General features: G+C 43.2%; 1 protein-coding gene and 4 long non-coding RNA genes across 5 annotated transcripts; 3 read left to right on the forward strand and 2 right to left on the reverse strand.

Annotated features, from left to right (window-relative positions):
• Positions 1–8,367: 8,367 nt before the first annotated feature.
• On the forward strand, positions 8,368–8,833 carry LOC121636068. The gene is made up of 2 exons (XR_006009610.1): positions 8,368–8,597; positions 8,690–8,833. It is a non-coding gene; the product is annotated as an uncharacterized LOC121636068 (long non-coding RNA).
• A 166-nt stretch (positions 8,834–8,999) lies between these two features.
• On the forward strand, positions 9,000–11,073 carry LOC121636067. Its single transcript, XR_006009609.1, has 2 exons — positions 9,000–9,210; positions 10,442–11,073. It is a non-coding gene; the product is annotated as an uncharacterized LOC121636067 (long non-coding RNA).
• Positions 9,206–10,443, reverse strand: LOC121636070. The gene is made up of 3 exons (XR_006009612.1): positions 10,038–10,443; positions 9,462–9,470; positions 9,206–9,427 (listed from the first exon to the last, which is right to left on the reverse strand). It is a non-coding gene; the product is annotated as an uncharacterized LOC121636070 (long non-coding RNA).
• Positions 11,074–11,143: 70 nt separating the features above from the next.
• Positions 11,144–12,915, reverse strand: LOC121636066. The gene is made up of 3 exons (XM_041979399.1): positions 12,729–12,915; positions 12,229–12,423; positions 11,144–11,836 (listed from the first exon to the last, which is right to left on the reverse strand). The coding sequence occupies exons 1-3, from the start codon at positions 12,759–12,761 to the stop codon at positions 11,459–11,461; spliced, it is 606 nt and encodes a 201-aa protein (XP_041835333.1). The 5' UTR covers positions 12,762–12,915; the 3' UTR covers positions 11,144–11,458.
• Positions 12,916–19,070: 6,155 nt separating this feature from the next.
• Positions 19,071–19,348, forward strand: LOC121636071. The gene is made up of 2 exons (XR_006009613.1): positions 19,071–19,107; positions 19,185–19,348. It is a non-coding gene; the product is annotated as an uncharacterized LOC121636071 (long non-coding RNA).
• The last annotated feature ends 3,385 nt before the right edge of the window (positions 19,349–22,733 follow it).

Here is a 22,733-nt window from a genome sequence, read left to right on the forward strand (position 1 = left end):
GAGAAAACTACGGTTAGTGATAACAGTTAGCACCTAGCATAGCATGCTAGCTGCTGCCGACAATGGCTAATTTCTCATTTTGTGGATATATTATTGTTTTGTGTGTCATTATGCTTCTAAAACAATGTTTAAAACCAACCAGAGGTATATAAGAGTGTGGAGTGTTTGCGAGACGGTCATTTAATTAATCATTTTAAGCACAATTGGAGCGTGATTTAAATCATAATTGTTCATTAAAAAGAGAATGAATAGTGTACAGTTGATGTAGATATATTAATAAAAAGAGATAAAGAGGTTAATAATGAGTAAAAACTGCTGCTCTGTGCAGGCTGTTTTTTGGTGTATGAGCCGGTTGTGATGACGGGCCAGAGCCCGGACCAGAGGCACCAGAAGCAGGACACCGGCTTACTTTTTATTTATTTCTACTTTATTACACGTGAAGCATTTACAAAGACAATAAATACAGTTGTCTATATAATAAAATAAAGCTTCTGAATACCGGAAATAAACAACTTAAATATGTAAATAGTAAAGAAAACTTATTGTATCTAAATGTAGAAACATTAGTTCAACATGAGAACAGAGAGAAGTGAGAAAGAAAAAGAAAAAAAGACATACTGGGGGTTAAAGACTATGTCTACATATTAAACATCCTGCACACACATACATTTTTAACTGCTTTTTGTTTTTTAGAATAATGTATAGAGAGGATGTAATGTTTGAATTAATCAAACAAAGAAATGAAGCCTGGTTTCCTACCTGTAAATTTACACTTATGAACATGAAATCTGGCCATAATAATAAGGAGATTAATTAAGTTCACACTAGGACTGTTGTGCAGATCCTTCGCTACAAGACCAAGCACTACATCCTTCCACATAAAGCAAAAACATCATCAATTTCATCCTGAATCAGACTGCAGATCTTTTGCTAAAACACTTTTACAGCTGGACAAGACCAAAATAAATGGACCATCGTTTCAGGAGAGATTTTACTAAAACTGCAAAGTATATGAATATTTCATGTAAATCTATTCTGAATCTAGACTGAAGGAGATTTCTTTCCTTTTATTAGTGATCAGAGATTTATTGGGAGTTAGCCAAACCTGCTTCCATGGCACATCATCCACAAACATGTTCCACTAACAAACAGCACAAGGTAATGATAGAATGTTCTTTAGAAATAATGTTCTTCCTGATCTGTTTTTATTTCTGGGATAACTGGACAGACAGACCTTCCCTACAGGAGGATGAAGAGGAGACAGCAGGGGTGTGTACTGGGAATCAATTCTCTGTTGGTGTTTACAAAGCATACACACTCCAGAGGAGATAGCTGCAAACACCTTGGCGTCCTCCAAAGGCGTTACAAGGATGAGAACTCCTCCCTGAGCCGCCACCTTATCGTGGTGGAGGAGTTTGTGCGTCTTGACCATCCTAGCAGCTATGTTGTCGGGGGCTCATGCCCCTGGTAGGATCCCCCATGGCAAACAGGTGTCTAGGGGAGGGACCAGATGAAGTGCAGCTCAGATCACCCTTATGATGATGAAAAAACAAGGACCAAGGTTTCCCTTGCCCGGACGTGGGTCACCGGGGCCCCCCTCTGGAGCCAGGCCTGGAGGTGGGGCACAGAGGCGAGCGCCTGGTGGCCGGGCCTTTGCCCATGGGGCCTGGTCAGGCTCATCCCGAAAGGGAGACATGGGCCTCTCCTCCCGTGGGCTCACCACCTGCAGGAGGGGCCGGATGCATTGTGAGCTGGGCGGCTGCCAGAGGCGGGGACCCTGGTGGTCTGATCCTCGGCTGCAAAAGCTGGCTCTAGGGACGTGGAATTTCACCTCTCTGGCGGGGAAGGAGCCTGAGCTGGTGCGAGGTTGAGCGGTTCCGGCTAGATATAGTTGGACTCACCTCGACACATGGCTTGGGCTCTGGAACCATTGCCCTCGAGAGGGGCTGGACCCTCTTCCATTCTGGAGTTGCTCCCGGTGAGAGGCGCCGAGCAGGTGTGGGCATACTCATTGCCCCCCAACTTGGCGCCTTTACATTTGGGTTTACCCCGGGATAGCCTCTCTCGGCCTTCCGGTGGGGGGGTGGGGGGGGGTCCTGACTGTTGTTTGCGCTTATGCACCAAATAGAAGCTCATAGTACCCACCCTTTTTGGAGTCCTTGGGGGGGGGGGGCAGTTTGATGATCGACTTTGTAGTCATGTCGTCGGATTTGCGGCCGCATGTCCTGGACACTTGGGTGAAGAGAGGGGTGGAGCTGTCAACTGATCACCACCTGGTGGCGGGCTAAGCAGAGCGCTGCTTCGGTGGTCACTAAGGCAAAAACTCGGGCATGGGAGGAGTTTGGAGAGGCCATGGAGAATGACATCTGGATGGCTTCGAGGAGATTCTGGTCCACCATCCGGCGGCCAGGAGGGGAAAGCGGTGCTCCGGCAACACTGTGTACACTAGGGATAGGGCGCTGCTGACCTCGACTCATGACCTTGTGAGGCGGTGGAGGGAATACTTCGAAGACCTCCTCAATCCCACCAACATGTCTTCCGATGAGGAAGCAGAGTCTGGGGTAGCTGGTGCTGGCTCTTCTGTCTCTGGGGCTGAGGTCGCTGCTGAGGTCGCTGAGGTGGTTAAAAAGCTCCTCGGTGGCAAGGCCCCGGGGGTGGATGAGGTCCGCCCAGAGTTCCATAAGGCTCTGGATGCTGTAGGGCTGTCTTGGTTGACACGCCTCTGCAGCATCGCGTGGACATCGGGGACAGTCCCCCTGGACTGGCAGACTGGGGTGGTGGTCCCCCTCTTCAAAAAGGGGGACCGGAGGGTGTGCTCCAACTACAGGGGGATCACACTCCTCAGCCTCCCGGGTAAGGTCTATTCAGGGGTGCTGGAGAGGAGGGTCCATCAGATAGTCGAACCTCGGCTTGAGGAGGAGCAGTGTGGTTTTGGTCCCGGTCGTGGAACAGTGGACCAGCTCTACACCCTCTTCGGGGTCTTTGAGGGGGCATGGGAGTTTGCCCAACCAATCTACATGTGTTTTGTGGATTTGGAGAAGGCATTCGACCATCTTCCCCGGGGACTCCTGTGGGGGGTACTCCGGGAGTATGGAGTGCCGGACTCACTTGTACAAGCTGTCCGGTCCCTGTACGACCGGTGTCAGAGCTTGGTCTGCATTGCCGGCAGTAAATCAGAATCATTTCCAGTGCGGGTTGGACTCCACCAAGGCTGCCCTCTGTCACAGATTCTGTTCATAACCTTTGTGGACCGAATTTCTAGGCGCAGCTGAGGTGTCGAGGGGATCCGGTTAGGTGGCCTCAGGATTGGGTCTCTGTTCTTTGCGGATGATGTGGTTCTGTTGGCTTCATTGGGCCGTGATCTTCAGCTCTCTCTGGAGCGATTCGCAGCCGAGTGTGAAGCGGCTGGGATGAGAATCAGCATCTCCAAGTCCGAGACCATGGTCCTCAGCTGGAAAAGGGTGGAGTGCTCTCTTCGGGTCTGCAATAGGGTCCTGCCCCAAGTGGAGGAGTTTAAGTATCTCCGGGTCTTGTTCACGAGTGAGGGAAGGATGGAGCGGGAGATCGACAGGCGGATCGGTGTGGCGTCTGCAGTGATGCGGACTCGGCATTGGTCTGTCGTGGTGAAGAGGGAGCTGAGCCAAAAGGCAAAGCTCTCGATTTACCGGTCGATCTACGTTCCTACCCTCACCTATTGTAGCAAACCACTTTTGCTTTTCTAAGTTTTGGCCACAAGGTGGCAGCCTGCATGGTTAAAAAGGTTGAAGTTTAAAAAAGTTAATTAAGCCATTTTTAACGCATCGTTTGGACTGAGGTATAAAATACAGTTCATGATTTGGGTTTATCATAAGAAAATGTAATTCATGTGTTTTATATACAGATTGCTTAGTTGAAGCTTATGATTATAATCAGCTTTATTTTGAAGATCGCTTACTACTTCCGGTCGGCATTGTGCCTTCCGGTAACAACTTCCGGTAATAACCTCCAGTAAAAAAAACTCAAATGAGACACGGAACAAGCTAACAGTACACGGAGAAAAGGAAAACGGTTAAAATGTAACTGTGAATTACTGAAAGGTATATAGCTACCCCCCGAGGAGGCACAAGGTTAGTAGTAAGGTGTTAGGGTTATGTTTGGGTCATGTTTATTTGAGTATTTGTGTTAGTAAATTAATGCTATGTTAAACTGTGTTCACATTGGTGAAGCCACGTCGTTCCTCGGGACGAATTGAACTCAAATGTAATTTCTGTCTCTTTAGTTCTCACGTTGGTCTCAACAAATGGAATTCATAGAGTTTGAAATAAATGTTGAAAACCATCAGTCGAGTCTACAATCTTTCGGAGGGTATGCTACACCTATGGTCATGAGCTGTGGTTAGTGACCGAAAGAACAAGATTGCGAGTGTAAGCGGCCAAAATGAGTTTTCTCCGCATGGTTGCCGGGCTCTCCCTTAGAGATAGGGTGAGAAGCTCGGTGATCCGGGAGGGGCTCAGAGTAGAGCCGCTGCTCCTCCACATCGAGAGGAACCAGATGAGGTGGCTCGGGCATCTGGTTAGGATGCCTCCTGGACGCCTCCCTGGTGAGGTGTTCCGGGCACGTCCCACTGGAAAGAAGCCCCGGGGAAGACCTAGGACACGCTGGACAGACTACATCTCTCGGCTGGCCTATGAACGCCTCGGGATCTCCCCGGATGAGCTGGTGAATGTGGCTGGGGAGAGGGATGTCTGGGCTTCCCTGCTTAGGCAGCTGCCCCGCGACCCAACTCCGGATAAGCGGAAGAAAATGGATGGACTCTGCAAACTAGGGGTGCTAGAATGACCAGAAATGTTGTAGAAGTCAGCAGGAAAGCCATCGGGTCCTGGTGCTTTGTTATTAGGCAGATGTTTAAGAGCAGTGTAAAGTTCTTCATGTGTTATTGGTGAGTCGAGCATGTTAACTTGATCTTCATTTAACTGTGGTAGGTTGATGTTGTTTAGAAATAACTTCATTCTTTCCTCATCTGTTTTCCCAGATGAGTTTAAGTTTACATAGAATTCTTTAAACATGTTGTTAATCTCTTCGGGTATCTGGGTCGGCTTTCCTGCTGAGTCCTTAATGTTGGAGATGGTTGTTTTTTCCTGCTTTTGTTTGAGCTGATTTGCTAATAGTTCACCACATTTGCTGTCATGATGAAAATGTTCTTTCCAGGCTGGAAATGAAACGTACAAAGCTGCTGCTGGTTGATCCTGCGCTGGCTTACCGTCAGATATTAATGTTTATTAATGAAGAGTGTGGACATACACATTAAAAAAGTGAAGTGTTGTGACATCCTAATTAAAAAACAATTTACACTTGATAACATGAAACTTTAAAAACAAAGAAAATATTGAATGAAAAATTTAGGTTTTTTTTTTTTTTTTTTTTTTTTTTTGTTTTGTTTAAGGTTGTCTTTTCATCATTTTTCGCTTTTCTCACTACAACCCTCTCCACGGTAGCATCCTTTGTAGGAGCCATATGTCAGGTTATGTATTTTTCCCGTAAAATGTGTGTGTGCACATGTGTGGTGACATCACCGGTGATTGTGGGTGTGTTATCTTCATTAATGGGTACGCTCACCTGTGTCTGGTTTGGACCTGGAGCATGGAGGCACGGTGAGCTTAGGGAGATATTTTCTATTAATCGTCATCTAAATGCACCGTTTGATAAATCCTTGTACAACTTGAAGCTCATCAGTTGAAGTAAGTGCTTGTTTCTTACTATTGTAACATGGATAAAGAAAAATAAAACATGGTTACAAGTGCACTGGTTTAGCGTGACGCGTCTTTAAAGGCAGAATCTGTAGGATTTTCAATATAAATTCATGTAAAAAATAACAAATACTATAGTTAGAAAGTTTACAAACATGTCATTTGCCATCATTTCATATGTGATATTTTATTAAATTACAAAGTTATTGGTCCTTTTTCAACTTTTTACGGTCCATAAAAGTTGTAGTACCTTTTTTCCACCAGTAGAGTGAGTATAAGACAATTTATCGCAGAGCAGCTCGAATCTACAGCTCAGAAGCGATTCCTAGTTGAGAGAGGGGGAGGAGAGGTTGAGCTTCGCACTGTGGTAGCGTTTCAACTGAATTACCTCACCAATCATCACGTGAATTTGTGAGAGCAGAGCTTCCAGAGAAGTTTAGACAAATCGACCTTGGCTTGTCTATTTGATATAAAGCATGGATGAAACCACTTCAAAGCGACCAATATCACCGCCAGAGTTAGCTTCTGGTAAGAAGAAAAAAGTACGCTACGAGTCACAGAAGCTATATGACAAGAAGCGTGGGAAAACTAGAATAAATATCGGCGTCGCCTTCACGCGCTGGAGACAGCTTCGTAACAACAAAGGACTGAAGTCTGATGCAGAGTTGGCAACGTTGCTTCTTGACCGGTAAGTATGAACTTTCACACAGTTAGCAGTTAGCTGTAACCAAGAGGTCGTAATTTAAATGGTGCGATGCTAAGTTTTATGGTTAATGGGTCCTCCTCGGTTGTATAGCCTGCTGTTACATTGTTCTGTGAGTACAAACGTTATATTGTCCCTCAACTTGTAGACAAACGGTGATATGACCATTAGCCGCCGTGTTAGGCGTTGTCATGACTACAAAGCTAGTTCTCCTACAACGAAGAAAGACGATGACATGTAACAATGTGCGACCATGGACCAACAAGTTATTGTGTGCGCCTGTCTGTATATTCATTTTTTTATTATTCCCTCCTTACCCAAGCTCAGAGTATAAAAACACATTGATAAAAAGCCAAGAGAAGCGGGGAGGGGGAGGGGGTCTAAGAGCCCGCACGTTAGACATCTCATATGGCGAAGAACGACACAGACCAGAAGCAAGGAAACAAACTGATTGTAAAACGTGGTATATGTTGGACTTTATCCATTTATTTTCTTCATTAATGTAATATTTTTTCAATATGTCAGAAAAAAATTAAGCAGAAAATCTGGATAAGATGTTTGTACTGCTGAAGTTCAGCGGTGGCTAACCGGTTTGATAAAAGCATGAATACATCCAACACTAAGCAGGTCTGGAATATATGTAATAAAACCCACAAATAATAAACCTGGATTTATTTTAAGCTGTAATACAACTCAGAAATTATTACAATGACGGCAGATTCCGCTAGTGCACTTTCGCGTGATGGACATGGTGTTCTCTACTAACACTGGAACTGCTCCTTGATGGCCCGCTACTGTTTCAATATTCCTGGGAGAGTGTGAAAAACGTTTTGGCTGGTTGAAGTGTTTTCCTACGCGCTCTCTATCAGCTGACGGAGGTGTGGTCATCTGTGTGTGCGCGTATCGTGCGTGTGGCATCAGGGTGGAACTTAGAGCGACAGAGCGCATCTATCACATGCCGTCAATGTTTTGATCATAACACAGTGTCTGTGTTTTATGATTAAAAGACTTTTTGTTTCACTGTATGAACACACATCCTTTTCCTTCTCTGGATACATCCTGAGTAAAGTTTGGTTTGGTCTGTGTATCTCACTTCCCTAAATGCTTAGTGCGAAACGTCACACGTGAGGTCAGCAGGTATGTCTTAGCTACATTCATACTGCATGTCTTGACACTCACATCTACTTATGGCAGAAATGAGATTTGCTTGCTTGGTTGTTCACATTTTCAGTTATTTCAAAACGGAATTGACATTGAGACATCTGCTAACTTGCACTATTATCTGCAGTATGTCAATTTTTTGTGAAGTGCAGAAACATTCTATCTACGATAATCAATTTTAGTCATTTCTGTTTCTTTTTTTTTTTTCCTTTTTTTATAAGATTTGAAAAAGATCCTCAAACATCAACGCCAATGAAGAGAGGTGGTTGGCACGCAGACACCATATCAAGCATTGGATCAACTCATACATATGAGTAAGTGTAACACAAGATGTATATCATCTTCATATATTTTGAATTTACCAGGATGTTTTCACCCCTGTCTATCTGTTTGTGAAATTAATTTCTCCATTAATACTGGGCATATACCGATGAATCATTGCATGTAGGGAGACATTGACCTAAAATGGAAGAGATTAGAGTTTGCAGCTAATGTGTTAGGGGTCACCAGGCTGCAAACATGTTATCACACCACACCCTTGCTAAGTGCTATATATATATATATATACACATATATATATATATATATATATATGTGTGTGTGTATATATATATATATGTGTGTGTGTATATATAAATATATGTGTGTGTGTATATATAAATATATATGTGTGTGTGTATATATAAATATATATGTATATATATATATATATATATATATATATATATATATATATATATATATATATATATATGTGTGTATGTATGTATAGCACTTAGCAAGGGTGTGGTGTGATAACATGTTTGCAGCCTGGTGACCCCTGACACATTAGCTGCAAACTCTAATCTCTTCCATTTTGGGTCAATGTCTCCCTGTGCGTGTATATGTGCGTGTGTGTATATATATATATATATATATTTGTTTTATTTATTTTTTTGGTTGTCTAACTTCTCCTACATTTCTAGCTGACGGGAGGAGAAGGATATCCATAAGTACTTGCGTTTTAGGTAGGTTTCTGTGTTTTAAAATTTAATATCTCAGTACTTTGTATGTATGTGTGTGTATCTCTTTTTTAATATTTTTTTTTTAACTTCAATAGATCTACAGCTGACTTGGAGAGCTTTCACAACCATGTCCTCATGTATGCAAGCAAGCGTTTTGCTTTCACTCCTCCAGTCTATGAAGCCCGTGTTATTCTGGCTGCCCTGGACTACAACTTCCATCTTGGTCGGCCAACAAGACAGAGAGCAGACGGCTCCAACATGTAAGCAGCACAATTACTGACATTGTCTGTGATGGAAACATCAACCAAAATTCTTTCATAAAGAAAGAAATATTTTAGTAATAGTAATCAGCATATTTTCTGTGTAACAGGTACATACGGATTTTCAGAAAAAATGCATAAACGCTATAGCGTTTATGCATTGAAGACACCAAAAACATATGGCTACATTCAAGCGCTGCAGACTGAGGTGGTGAAGTGTAGATTGGAAACAGATAAAGGCATGCCAAGAACATGGACACTGAGGCCAGATGATCCACGCAAGCTCGGTCGACTTCCGCCTGTACCTCCCCCATCCGTTGAAGAACTTGTACAAACACAAGTGAAAAGGGGTCTCGGTAATAACATTTTACTTTTACCTACAATGTCTGAATTATACAGCTTAGACCAGCCATGGGCATGTGCTACATGAAATTATATATATCTTTTTGCTTTGTTATACACATGGCAAAGTAAATGACAACATTTGTGCCATAAGAGGTATTAATTTACCCAACAATAGGAGACACCAGTGGAAAACATTAGCAAACGCACCAATGTTGAAATTAAACATTACTTATGCACCAAATGCTGATTCCTTACTTTTCACAAATTGAAACTAAAATGTTGTGGTATTTAAAAATGAAAGCCAGCATCTTAATTTGCATGAGTGTTAAGTTGCCACTTGCTTGTTATTGTCATTTATTTTCCATAAGTAAAAACTGTAGAAATCTATTTAATGTGAATTGGCCAAAATGTTGTCAGTAGTTTGAAGCAAAAACCCCAAAACATCTTACAATTGTCAACGCATAATTTTTAATAGCAAAACCAAAGAAATTGAAGAGAGAAACTGATGTAATTTCTTTCAGATGATATATGTCAGGTCACATTCAACCAAAAACTTGTTCAGAACTTGCAGATCTCCAAAAAGTCATATAGATAAAGCAGTGCAGGTAACTTTCCAGGTGGCAAAGAGAAACTCTCCGTCCTGGATGTGGCCACAAGCTATTCAAGCGGCACTACACGGGCTTGTCACAAAGGCACTCTCATTGATATCCTTATCTTTGAACTCCTACGATCCCCCACAATTACCTTGGCAACACCTCAGCAGCCACATAGCCAATCACGGTAGACCTCCCCCACCCCCAGTCCTCTATCCTTCTTCACTCTCACTCCTGTTATGCACCTAAGTTTTCTCAAGCTGATGAGAAGAGAGTACTCTGGACCATTTTAGGGACACTTTCATGTCCATTTACTCTAATGTGTGCTGTGCGTCCCTTTGGAATAAATCACTGCCGTGTCAAACACGGCTGTCTTAATTACTTCTGGGTCAATCACGGATGGAAACTTGTAAATAAATATTCTTGATAAACACCCTTGGCCTGTTAATCTGACTAGACAACTTGTGGCAATTGTCACTACCATACCAACAAAAATAAAAGTACAATAATCCCCCACCAAATCTTTTCAACACTAAATTGTGAATTTACAGTTAACTTTTTGGAACTAAAGACTCAAATGTAATATGTGAGGCACAGTGCGTCTGATAAACTGCTTTGCTAAACTTTGTTAAACTGTTTTCTTCATCAGGTCCAGAATTCAACACCAATCCTCCCTCTGTATAAGGATGTTGTCAGACCTACGATGACGACCAACACAGAGCAGAAAGCCGTCTGCAGATGCAGAATCTACATCATAGCAGATACTGACGACATCCTGCTCCATTCCTCCTCTCTGATGAACAAGACTCGGAGTCCCACACTTGATTCAGGACCTCATCAGCCAACCCAGAGGAAGTATTCCAGCCTTTTCCCTCCGACGACCATGCTTTCACATGTGGAGATGATTCTCATCCCAGCAACTTCACACTAGACTGATCTGCTCCAGTGACAGCAGAAGGTCATGGCCAAGGTCTCCAAAAAGCAGACATCTGATGCTTAGGTCACAAAATCTGCCCCCTCAACCCCATTACTGCATCTAATAATTATTTCCATAACTGTAATGAACAAAGAAAATGTGAATGTGAAAATGTGTATTCAGTCAGTGGTGTTTGCCACAGATAAAACATCGTCAAGAAGGATTGAATATCTGTTGTGCAATCAAACTTTCACATCCTTTGGTCTATGGGGTGTTTGTTGTGTATATACTGTGTATTGCTGCTGTTACATCAGTTATATTTATCTATTTTTTGCAGTTAAATTGTAATAAACATTTGTCTTGTTCCATTGCAGTCACATCTCACTGTACAATTAATTATATTATTACGTGACTGAATTAACGAGGTAAAACATGTAAATTTGAGTATATTTTAATCAAAAAGGTATAAATACAAACAAACTATCCCAAATTAAGTTATATAACTGTACATAAATGAAAAACAAAATACAAAGTTATAAGTGAACAGAAATTATACAATAATTATGTACAATCTATAAAATTTCACAGATTTGTTATTATTAATTAGCAGTTTAGCTAAAAACACAATCATATGCCAGGAACAAAACCGGTGTACTGTCTGTGTGGATCAGGAAACTTTTCTCTAATAGCCCACACACAACAACTGGGGATGACACGCCGATTTCCTGCTCCCAGGGAGCCGTGCTTCCATTATATGAAATGCCTATAGGCGGCACACCGGTACTGCCTGTTATCACCTGGCTCTGTTGCATGGCCAAGTGCTGTCACATCTTCTCGATAATGCCTATGTATCCTAAGATATCCTTCATCAAGGCAATATTGGGTAAAATGTGGTAGCTTGCTGATGCAATTAGCTGGTGTCTGACCACAGCAGATCCTCTCCCTGTCGGTTGGCATCTCCCTGCATAACCCACAAGTACACCAGGGCATTCCTGGGACTCCAGCTGCCTCTGAGACGCTTGAATTGCTCTGTTGCAATAGAAGATCAAAAATCAGGCCTGGTTGCCTTACGACGAGCTGTGATGCAAGCCTTCTTAGGTCCTCAGCAGTCATGTCATCAAGAAGTCTCTGCAAGGTATAAAAAAAGATTAGTTATAAAAGTGGAGCCTAATTTTATTTATTAATGGAAAACAAAGTGTAAAGCCAAGTAAAAGATTTGATTTATTAGTGAAGGCCTGTGTCTCCCTATTCTGTATAGAGTTTTAAATATTACTATAGTATCTGATGAAATGGTTTGACTGTCAAAGCAAAAAGTTCAAATACTAAGAATAAGTGCTGTAAGTACATCCATAAATTACACATAAAACGCATTTACGTTGCAACAAGAAATAATACATGAAATATATGTAGCATTATTAGTTATTGCAATATTTGTGAAAATAAGGACTTTTTTTAAGTATATTTTTTATCAGTGATAGCTTGACAAACCATTGAACATGAAGCTGCATCCTGCATTTTACCTGTGTGGCAGCCAAACGGTCACGGCGATACTGTTCAACTCTATCCGAGTGCTCAGCTCTGGAAGCTACAGCTCGTGTTCCTCGGCCTCGGCCTCTGCCTCGTACCCTGAACCCTCTTGCTCGTCCTCTCGACCGTCCACCGGACCTGCCTCGGCTCAAACGCTGCGAACTTTGTGACACATCGTCCTCGTCACTCTGAAAACACAAGTGCACAGACTGACGTATCTGTAACAACATTCAAACCTGCAAATTCTGCATCGTGTTATCGTGTCAGTCTGTTAGTCTAAGTCAGTCTAATATTAGCTGAATATTTGCAAACATATTTATAACGTTATAATTAACCTAGCAACTAGATAGCTAATCACATAGCTTTGCCTCATTTACTAGCATTGTTTATTCCATAATACTGCATTGCAATTTTAACATGTACTACTTCGCAAAACAACATAGTAAATTACAATTTTCAGCGTGAGGCAGAACTTGTTTAAACAGTTACTTACTGGTTCACTTGGAGTTGAAAAACTGGATGCCATCTCAGCTCCTAAATAAGTCTTGTGGACGGTGGAGATGAAAGTGGCGCTGCTGTGTGAATTGGGGGTGGGAGGGGTGAGGAGTATTACTCATTACTGCCACCCTGTGGTGGTTTGTGGAGGTGACGGAGTTGTGTTTTATTTATTACTGCCACCTGGCGTTGGAAAGAATTGCTGTGAAATCCTACAGATTCTGCCTTTAATACAAATCCTCATGTCTTATCCTGCCGCGGTGATTGGGTTCAAATTTAAGTTGGTGCGCTGCAATATTTTGTTAATAGAAAGTAATTATTTGTCAACAGAAAATTATTTTTGTCAAGAGAATAAATGTCAACTAGTAACTTATCTGTCAACGGAGATTATTCTGTTATTTAGTTAACAAAAAGCATCTTGTTAACAGAAGATATTCGCCTACTTGTTGAAGCAGATTTAATGGTATTATCGGTACAACCCTGGATGTTTGAGTTTGCTTTTAAAGTTGTGAGCGGTAGACGTGAACGTGCATTGAAGTCTCGTAAAGCCCATTTATTCACAATTTGCTGCTGTTTGTTTGCTGTCGTAGCCGTTGCTATAACACGACACACACACAGTGTGTTTGATAAACATTTATGGTTGTTTTTTAATAAAGGATGTTTTTTTTCTCCTGTTAGGCTGAGCGGTACTTTAACATAAGGTGATTGTACTGGTTTGTTTATTTTGGGATTATTTGTGAGTGTTTTTGTTTGTGTATCAAGCGGCTGAAGCGTTGCGTTTGGGAATGCTGCCGTAGTTCTGGTTCTAAGACGGTCAGTCTGGTTCGAGGCTATCGGTATTTGGGTACATAAATACCCACCGCTAGTACACACAGAAGACTAGGGTTGAGTTTAGTATAGTCATGGAGAAGAGGTAGAGGGGAATTAAACTAAAATAACACACTGTATATGTGGAAACATAAGTTATAAATAAATAGATAAATAAATAAAGGCTGTGTATAGTTGGAAATTAGCAAATATTTTTGTGATTACTGGATATTTTGTGAATGAAAAATGGAGTTAAATAAAACACTTGGGAAGAGACAAACGAAATTTACAGCTTTTGAAAATAAAGTTGAAAGGCTTCAAAGAAAACGTCAAGCAAAGGTAAAAAGGATCAAAGGTGCAATAAGAGAAATTACAGATCTTATGCAAAGTGCTGGTAACGTCGGGAAAATACAGTCATGTCTTGAAAATATATCAAGTCTGTATAATGAGGCAGATTATCTTCATGCTATGGAAGTTCCTCTGTTTCCTCTTGAAGAACAAGAAAAGAAAAATATGTGGTTTGATAGTGTTAAATAACATAAAATAGTTTTTGTGGCTGAAACAAAGAAATGGTTGTTGGCGGTGACAAAAGAACCTGTTGCAGTGGGTGCTGTTGGTTCATCATGTCAAGGATCCAATGTTTCCAATGATAAAGAGGAATGATGCTGAGTAATATTGAAAATGTAATAGATGACATTAGACCAGATGACAGCGTTTCTAATGTGTCTAGTAGAACAAAGAGACGTAGTACAGTGGTAAGCAGGTCCGCTTCCTCCACAACATCATCAGCTCGATTAAAGACTGACAGCCGCTCTTTTGGCTCATCAGAGACTGCTGAAAGAAAAGCATGTTTTAGAGGAGCAGCAGGAGTTGCTGCGGAGAAAGAAGGAGGAGCTAGATTTAGACATGGAACTGGCTGCTTCTATGGCTAAAGTGAGTGTGTTAAAGGCGTCGGAAGGTTCTTGTGTCTCATGTTTCTGCAGATGGGATGAACAGCTAACTGAAAAGAGGAAAGAGAACACAGTTGAATGCTAATGCTGCAACGTTTGTGCCTGAGTTTAACACGCAGCCATTGGCTGCAGAGGCTGTAGATGATGTCCTTTCTCTCAGTTACGCTGCTGTGAAAACAAAGATAAATAATAATGTTGGGCTTCCCGCTGCTGTGACTGGGGCCGGTCTACCTATAACATCAAATGCTGCTTTACATCAAACAGCTACACATAGTTCTCCTGACTCATCTGTATCTGCATTAGAGAGCAACACAGATCAGCGTTTCCTCACAGTTCTGGAAAATGAAATAACATCTTTATTGGTTGAACAACAGTCGCTTTTTCTTTTACCTAAACGAGATCTACAGGTTTTTGATGGTGATCCCCTGCAATACCAAACATTCATAAGAGCTTTTGAACATAACATCGAAGGAAGGACTCAAAGCCAGAAGGATTGTTTGTATTACCTTGAGCAGTATATGAAGGGTCAACCCAGAGATTTAGTCCGAAGTTGTCAACATTTGCCTGTTTCTCAGGGATATTCAAAGGCAAAGTCACTACTTCAACAGCATTTTGGTGATCATTCAAAATAGCTTCTGCCTACATTGATAAGGTGCTTTCCTGGCCAATGGTTAAGGCAGAAGACATCACAGTTTACAAGCCTGTAGTTATTTGTTACAAGAATGTCGCAATTCCATGGAAAATTCTTTGAGTGACTTCAATGTTCCATCAAATATGTAAACCATTATAAGAAAGCTTCCTTATAAGTTGCGGGATCAGTGGAGAAGCACGGTTTGTGATATTCAGGAGAAGTTTTGCCGTAGAGTCACATTTCAGTATATTGTGGAGTTTGTGGAAAAACAAGATAACAAGCAACCGTCTTTTTTGGAGATTTCCAAGATGAACCTGGAATGAGGAGAAAAGAACTGAAAATGGTCTCAAATTGGTAAAAACTAGAAGCAGTAGTTTTGCCACAACTGGAACATCTGTTCAGAAGAGAGTGGAACCTGTGAATAAAGGAGAGAAGAACTCGTTAGTTTGTTTTGTGGAGCTGGTCATTTCTTGGATATTTGCCTTCTTTTGGATAAAAGGACACAAGAAGAGAAGATGTCTTTCTTGAAGGAAAATACGACGTGTTGTGGTTGTCTGGGTACAGGAGTAAAGATTACAGAAAATGTCTGACGCATGTTCTCCATCTCTGCGTGGGTTTTCTCCAGCCAGTGTTGTTTTTGGAAGGCAGTGTTAAAAAAAACATGAGCGTGACCACTCTCAGCTTCCGTAGGATCATTCTGTATATTTTATTTCACTTGATAGAAACCACAGACTTACAGATATACATGTGTTCATACGTAGAATGTGACTCAGCAACAATAAAGCCTGGCATAAGGAGAAGTGTGTTGGACTGGTGCTGTATACCTCATCTGTTCTGACTGGACCATCTGTGGAGGCTGCACATATATAAATCAGTGTCTAATACTCATCTCTGAGGTCACAGGTTGGTCCTTCTGAACTGAGATTATTTTACCAACACCTCTTCTACCAGTTAAACACGTGTAAAATGAAACAGTCAACAAACAGTAAGAACAGTATGAAACAGGTAAAACACTGTGGAGTTACACCTGATTTTCTCTACAGGTGTTCTTTGAGTCGATGTTCAACATGAGTGCTGATTCAGTCTTTTCACGTCTTACATTTTCTCTGTAACTTTCTCTCCAGGCTGAGTGCGTGTGGTCTCTCAGAGACAAGCTGTGGACCTCTGTCCTCAGTCCTCAGCTCCCAGTCCTCCAGTCTGACAGAACTGGACCTGAGTAACAACAACCTGCAGGACTCAGGACTGAAGAAGCTGTGTGGTGGACTGAAGAGTCCAGACTGCAAACTGGAAACTCTCAGGTCAGGATTCATCAAACTAAAAGTTTAAAAGAGTTTTTATTCATGTGTAACAAACCTGTGGAAGCTGTTTGTATGAATATCAGATGTTTGTGTGTCTCTGATTTAGGTCTCTTACACCACAACTTTTTTTCTTCATAGTACATGTGTGCACAGGTTGCTGCTAAACTAGTAGAACATGCAACAGTACATATGACAGTTAAAGCTAAACCCATCTTCAGTCTCATTTTTATTTCTATTTATCGGTTTTAAATAAAGAAAAACATAAAACTTGTATAAAAAGAGAATAGACAGACTTTCTTCTAAGGGATGTAGATATTTATGGAAAATTATGTAAATTAAAAAAAAAATGAAAAGTCCATAGTTTCCAACCTAATGACAAGAATATTTTAGCCATGTATTTAGAGACATTGTGGAAGGTCCAGAGAGCCACTTACAGCTCCAGAGTCGCGGGTTGGAGACCCCTGATGTAGTGTTTGTAAACCAAAATTTACTGTATTTTCTTTTTATCAAATCAAAACGTATTTATTTGGCAGGAACAAGTATGTTTCATGAGTCATGTCACACACGACAGCATTTTAGCCAAGGCTAATTCTCAATGCCCGTCCCTAGTTAGGCTTTAACACAAAACACAGACAACAGTGACTATACACACTACAATACAAAACAATAAAACATCACAAATACAACATGGGACACAGGGCTCGGATGCGCTCCGCTCCCCGGCATAGATGGATGGATGGATGGATGGATGGATGGATGGATGGATGGATGGATGGATGGATGGATGGAAGGAAGGAAGGAAGGAAGGAAGGAAGGAAGGAAGGAAGGAAGGAAGTACTTCATTCATCCCAAGCTGGGAAATTTAGGTGTTGCATCGGTACAGTCATGTGCTTCTAAAGGTAGCAACATAAAGACAGTATAAAAAATTTCAATATCTACAAAGACTTATACATGCAATACAACACCAACAGTAAAGAAGGACAAGCACAAGACACAATATATACAGGTACAAAGCAAAATAGAGGCAACAAGGTGCAAGAAAAGCACAAATAGAATGCAATAAATAACAATAAGATAAGTTAAATAAAACAATATAAACAAGCATTGCACACAGTAGAGGTGGTACAGATTCCCAGTTCACTATTGCACGTATAAGTTATTGCAACTGTTTCTATGGGTTATTGTGCATGTGTTGTATCAGGCGGACTGCACACCTCCCTCTCCCCCCTCCTTCTCCCCCTCCTGCCTAATGCAGAGTTGTACAGTTTGATGGCTCGGGGGACAAAGGAGTCTCTGAGCCGGTTGGTCCTACTCTTGGGGAGGAGCAGCCTGTTACTGGTCAGGCTTCTCTGTGCACTGATGACAGTGTGCAGAGGGTGACTGGCATCATTCACAATAGCCAGTAGTTTTTTTAGTGATCTCCTCTCTGCCACTGTCACCAGGGAGTCCAGCTTCATGCCAACCACAGAGCCCGCCCGCCTGATGAGTTTTTCCAGCCTGTTAGCACACCTTTTTGTCATGTTACCCCCCCAGCAGACAACAGCATAAAAAAAGCGTACTAGCCACCACAGACTGATAGAACATCCACAGGAGTTTCCTGCAGATGTTAAAAGATCTCAGTCTTCGCAGGAAGTACAGACGGCTTTGGCCCTTCTTGTACAGGTGATCTGTACAGCATGTCCAGTCCAGCTTGTTATCCAGCCACAACCCGAGGTACCTGTAGTTGTCTACAATCTCCAACTTATCGTCCCTGATGGTCACTGGACGTGGTCGTGGGCTGAACTTCCTGAAGTCAATAACCAGATCCTTAGTCTTTGAGGTGTTAAGCTGGAGATGGCTCATTTGACTCCAGGAGACAAAGTCACTGACCAGATTCCTGTACTCGTCCTCTCCATCATCCCTGATACACCCCACGATGGCTGTGTCATCTGCAAACTTCTGGATGTGACACAGCTCTGAGTTGTAACAGAAGTCTGAGGTGTAGAGTGTGAAGATTAGGGGGGCCAGGGGGGGCCCTGGGGTGCTCCTGTGCTGCTAATAACAGTGTCAGATGTGGTGTCCTTTAGCCTGACGTACTGCGGTCTCTCTGTGAGGTAGTTACCAATCCAGGACACCAAGCAGGGGTCTACCTGCATCTCCCTCAGTTTGTCCAGAAGCATTAGGGGCTGGATTGTGTTGAAGGCACTTGAAAAATCCAAGAAGACGATCTGTGCCCCTCCCCTTATCCAGATGTACTTAGACACGGTGTAGGAGGTAGAGAATAGCATCCTCCACACCCACACCTGCGCGATAGGCAAACTGTAGGGGGTCCTGGGCCTTTTGCACTTGAGGCTTGAGGAGATTGAGGATGAGCCTCTCCATCATCTTCATCAGCTGGGATGTAAGTGCCACCGGTCTGTAATCGTTCAGCTCACCAGGGCGGTTTTTCTTTGGAACTGGAACAATACAGGATGTTGGCTGCAGACAGGACACTTTAGAAGCAGTGGTGGAGAGGAGGACACTGAACAAACTGTTATCTATCTTGGATAACCCGGACCACCCTCTCCACCCTGTGCTGGACAGACAGCGGAGCTCCTTTTCCAAAAGGCTCAGACAGCTTCGCTGTCTGAAGGACCGCTTCAGGAAATCTTTCCTGCCTCACGCAATAAGACTGTTTAACGCATCATCACTCTGTCAGAGATAACAATATGAGTGACTGTTGTAACTGGTGAATTTTTGCACTGACTGGCTCAACCTTGTACAGTTAAACTCCTCATCTTGTGTCACAGAAAACAGCTGTCACTATTAATCTTTGCACTGGACTATACTATTGCTGGCTATTGTAGATATTGAAATTTGTTATACTGTTTTTATTTTGATACCGGTAGAAGCACAACTGTACTGCTGCAACACCTAAATTTCCCAACAGGGATGAATAAAGTACTTCTATTCTCTATTCTATTCTATTCTATTTGGATAACAACGGACAGTCTTATTGGGGGAGACTACGTCCAGCGAGAAGTTGATGTAGTCCGTGACAGTGAGTCTGCTCCTCTATGTCCTCACCATGTTGTCTCAGCAGTACATCCCAATCAGTGATGTCAAAGCAGTCTCTCAGAGCATCCTCTGCCTCAGGTGACCACTTCCTGATTGAGCGTGTGGTTTTAGACATCCTTTTGACCAGGGGGGTGTACTGGGGCTGTAGGTGAACCAGGTTGTGGTCAGACTTTCCAAGTGGGAGGAGGGGGGTGGCTCTGTAGGCATCCTTCACATTGGAGTACAGCAGGTCTATTGTTCTGTTGTTCCTTGTGGGACAGTCTACAGCCTGGTAGAAGGAGGCCAAGGTAGAGTCATTTAATCAGTCATTTTAAACACAATTGGAGCGTGATTTAAATCATAATTGTTCATTAAAAAGAGAATGAATAGTGTACTGTTGATGTAGATATATTAATAAAAAGAGATAAAGAGGTTAATAATGACTAAAAACTGCTGCTCTGTGCAGGCTGTTTTTTGGTGTATGAGCCGGTTGTGGTGACGGGCAAGAGCCCGGACCAGAGGAACCAGAAGCAGGACACCGGCTTACTTTTTATTTATTTCTACTTTATTACACGTGAAGCATTTACAAAGACAATAAATACAGTTGTCTATATAATAAAATAAAGCTTCTGAATACCGGAAATAAACAACTTAAATATGTAAATAGTAAAGAAAACTTATTGTATCTAAATGTAGAAACATTAGTTCAACATGAGAACAGAGAGAAGTGAGAGAGAAAAAGAAAAAAGACATACTGTGGGTTAAAGACTATGTCTACATATTAAACATGCTGCACACACATACAGTTTTAATTGCTTTTTGTTTTTAGAATAATAATAATATATAGTATAGTATAGTATAGTATAGTATAGTATAGTATAGTATAGTATAGTATAATAATAATAATAGTAAGAAGAAATGAAGCCTGGTTTCCTACATGTAAATTTACACTTATGAACATGAAATCTGGCCATAATAATAAGGAGATTAATTAAGTTCACACTAGGACTGTTGTGCAGATCTTTCGCTATAAGACAAAGCACTACATCCTTCCACATAAAGCAAAAACATCATCAATTTCATCCTGAATCAGACTGCAGATCTTTTGCTAAAACACTTTTACAGCTGGACAAGACCAAAATAAATGGACCATCGTTTCAGGAGAGTTTTTACTAAAACTGCAAAGTATATGAATATTTCATGTAAATCTATTCTGAATCTAGACTTTAGCTGGTAAATGCTGTGGACGAGCCTGAAGGAGATTTCTTTCCTTTTATTAGTGATCAGAGATTTATTGGGAGTTAGCCAAACCTGCTTCCATGGCACATCATCCACAAACATGTTCCACTGACAAACAGCACAAGGTAATGATAGAATGTTCTTTAGAAATAATGTTCTTCCTGATCTGTTTTTATTTCTGGGATAACTGGACAGACAGACCTTCCCTACAGGAGGATGAAGAGGAGACAGCAGGGGTGTGTACTGGGAATCAATTCTCTGTTGGTGTTTACAAAGCATACACACTCCAGAGGAGATAGCTGCAAACACCTTGGCGTCCTCCAAAGGCGTTACAAGGATGAGAACTCCTCCCTGAGCCGCCACCTTATCGTGGTGGAGGAGTTTGTGCGTCTTGACCATCCTAGCGGCTATGTTGTCGGGGGCTCATGCCCCTGGTAGGATCCCCCATGGCAAACAGGTGTCTAGGGGAGGGACCAGATGAAGTGCAGCTCAGATCACCCTTATGATGATGAAAAAACAAGGACCAAGGTTTCCCTTGCCCGGACGTGGGTCACCGGGGCCCCCCTCTGGAGCCAGGCCTGGAGGTGGGGCACAGAGGCGAGCGCCTGGTGGCCGGGCCTTTGCCCATGGGGCCTGGTCAGGCTCATCCCGAAAGGGAGACATGGGCCTCTCCTCCCGTGGGCTCACCACCTGCAGGAGGGGCCGGATGCATTGTGAGCTGGGAGGCTGCCAGAGGCGGGGACCCTGGCGGTCTGATCCTCGGCAGCAAAAGCTGGCTCTAGGGACGTGGAATGTCACCTCTCTGGCGGGGAAGGAGCCTGAGCTGGTGCGAGGTTGAGCGGTTCCGGCTAGATATAGTTGGACTCACCTCGACACAAGGCTTGGGCTCTGGAACCATTGCCCTCGAGAGGGGCTGGACCCTCTTCCATTCTGGAGTTGCTCCCGGTGAGAGTAGCATACCCATTGCCCCCCAACTTGGCGCCTTTACATTTGGGTTTACCCCGGGGTAGCCTCCCTCGGCCTTCCGGTGGGGGGGGGGGGGGGGGGGGGGGGGGGGGGGGGGGGGGGGGGGGGTCCTGACTGTTGTTTGCGCTTATGCACCAAATAGAAGCTCATAGTACCCACCCTTTTTGGAGTCCTTGGGGGTGGTGGTCGGGGGGGGCAGTTTGATGATCGACTTTGTAGTCATGTCGTCGGATTTGCGGCCGCATGTCCTGGACACTTGGGTGAAGAGAGGGGCGGAGCTGTCAACTGATCACCAGAGCGCTGCTTTGGTGGTCACTAAGGCAAAAACTCGGGCATGGGAGGAGTTTGGAGAGGCCATGGAGAATGACATCTGGATGGCTTCGAGGAGATTCTGGTCCACCATCCGGCGGCCAGGAGGAGAAAGCGTGCTCCGGCAACACTGTGTACACTAGGGATAGGGGGCTGCTGACCTCGACTCAGGACGTTGTGAGGCAGTGGAGGGAATACTTCGAAGACCTCCTCAATCCCACCAACATGTCTTCCGATGAGGAAGCAGAGTCTGGGGTAGCTGGTGCTGGCTCTTCTGTCTCTGGGGCTGAGGTCGCTGAGGTGGTTAAAAAGCTCCTCGGTGGCAAGGCCCCGGGGGTGGATGAGGTCCGCCCAGAGTTCCATAAGGCTCTGGATGCTGTAGGGCTGTCTTGGTTGACACGCCTCTGCAGCATCGCGTGGACATCGGGGACAGTCCCCCTGGACTGGCAGACTGGGGTGGTGGTCCCCCTCTTCAAAAAGGGGGACCGGAGGGTGTGCTCCAACTACAGGGGGATCACACTCCTCAGCCTCCCGGGTAAGGTCTATTCAGGGGTGCTGGAGAGGAGGGTCCATCAGATAGTCGAACCTCGGCTTGAGGAGGAGCAGTGTGGTTTTGGTCCCGGTCGTGGAACAGTGGACCAGCTCTACACCCTCTTCGGGGTCTTTGAGGGGGCATGGGAGTTTGCCCAACCAATCTACATGTGTTTTGTGGATTTGGAGAAGGCATTCGACCATCTTCCCCGGGGACTCCTGTGGGGGGTACTCCGGGAGTATGGAGTGCCGGGACT

Source organism: Melanotaenia boesemani, assembly GCF_017639745.1.
Source record: "Melanotaenia boesemani isolate fMelBoe1 chromosome 2 unlocalized genomic scaffold, fMelBoe1.pri SUPER_2_unloc_3, whole genome shotgun sequence".
In the NCBI taxonomy this organism is placed as follows: domain Eukaryota; kingdom Metazoa; phylum Chordata; class Actinopteri; order Atheriniformes; family Melanotaeniidae; genus Melanotaenia; species Melanotaenia boesemani.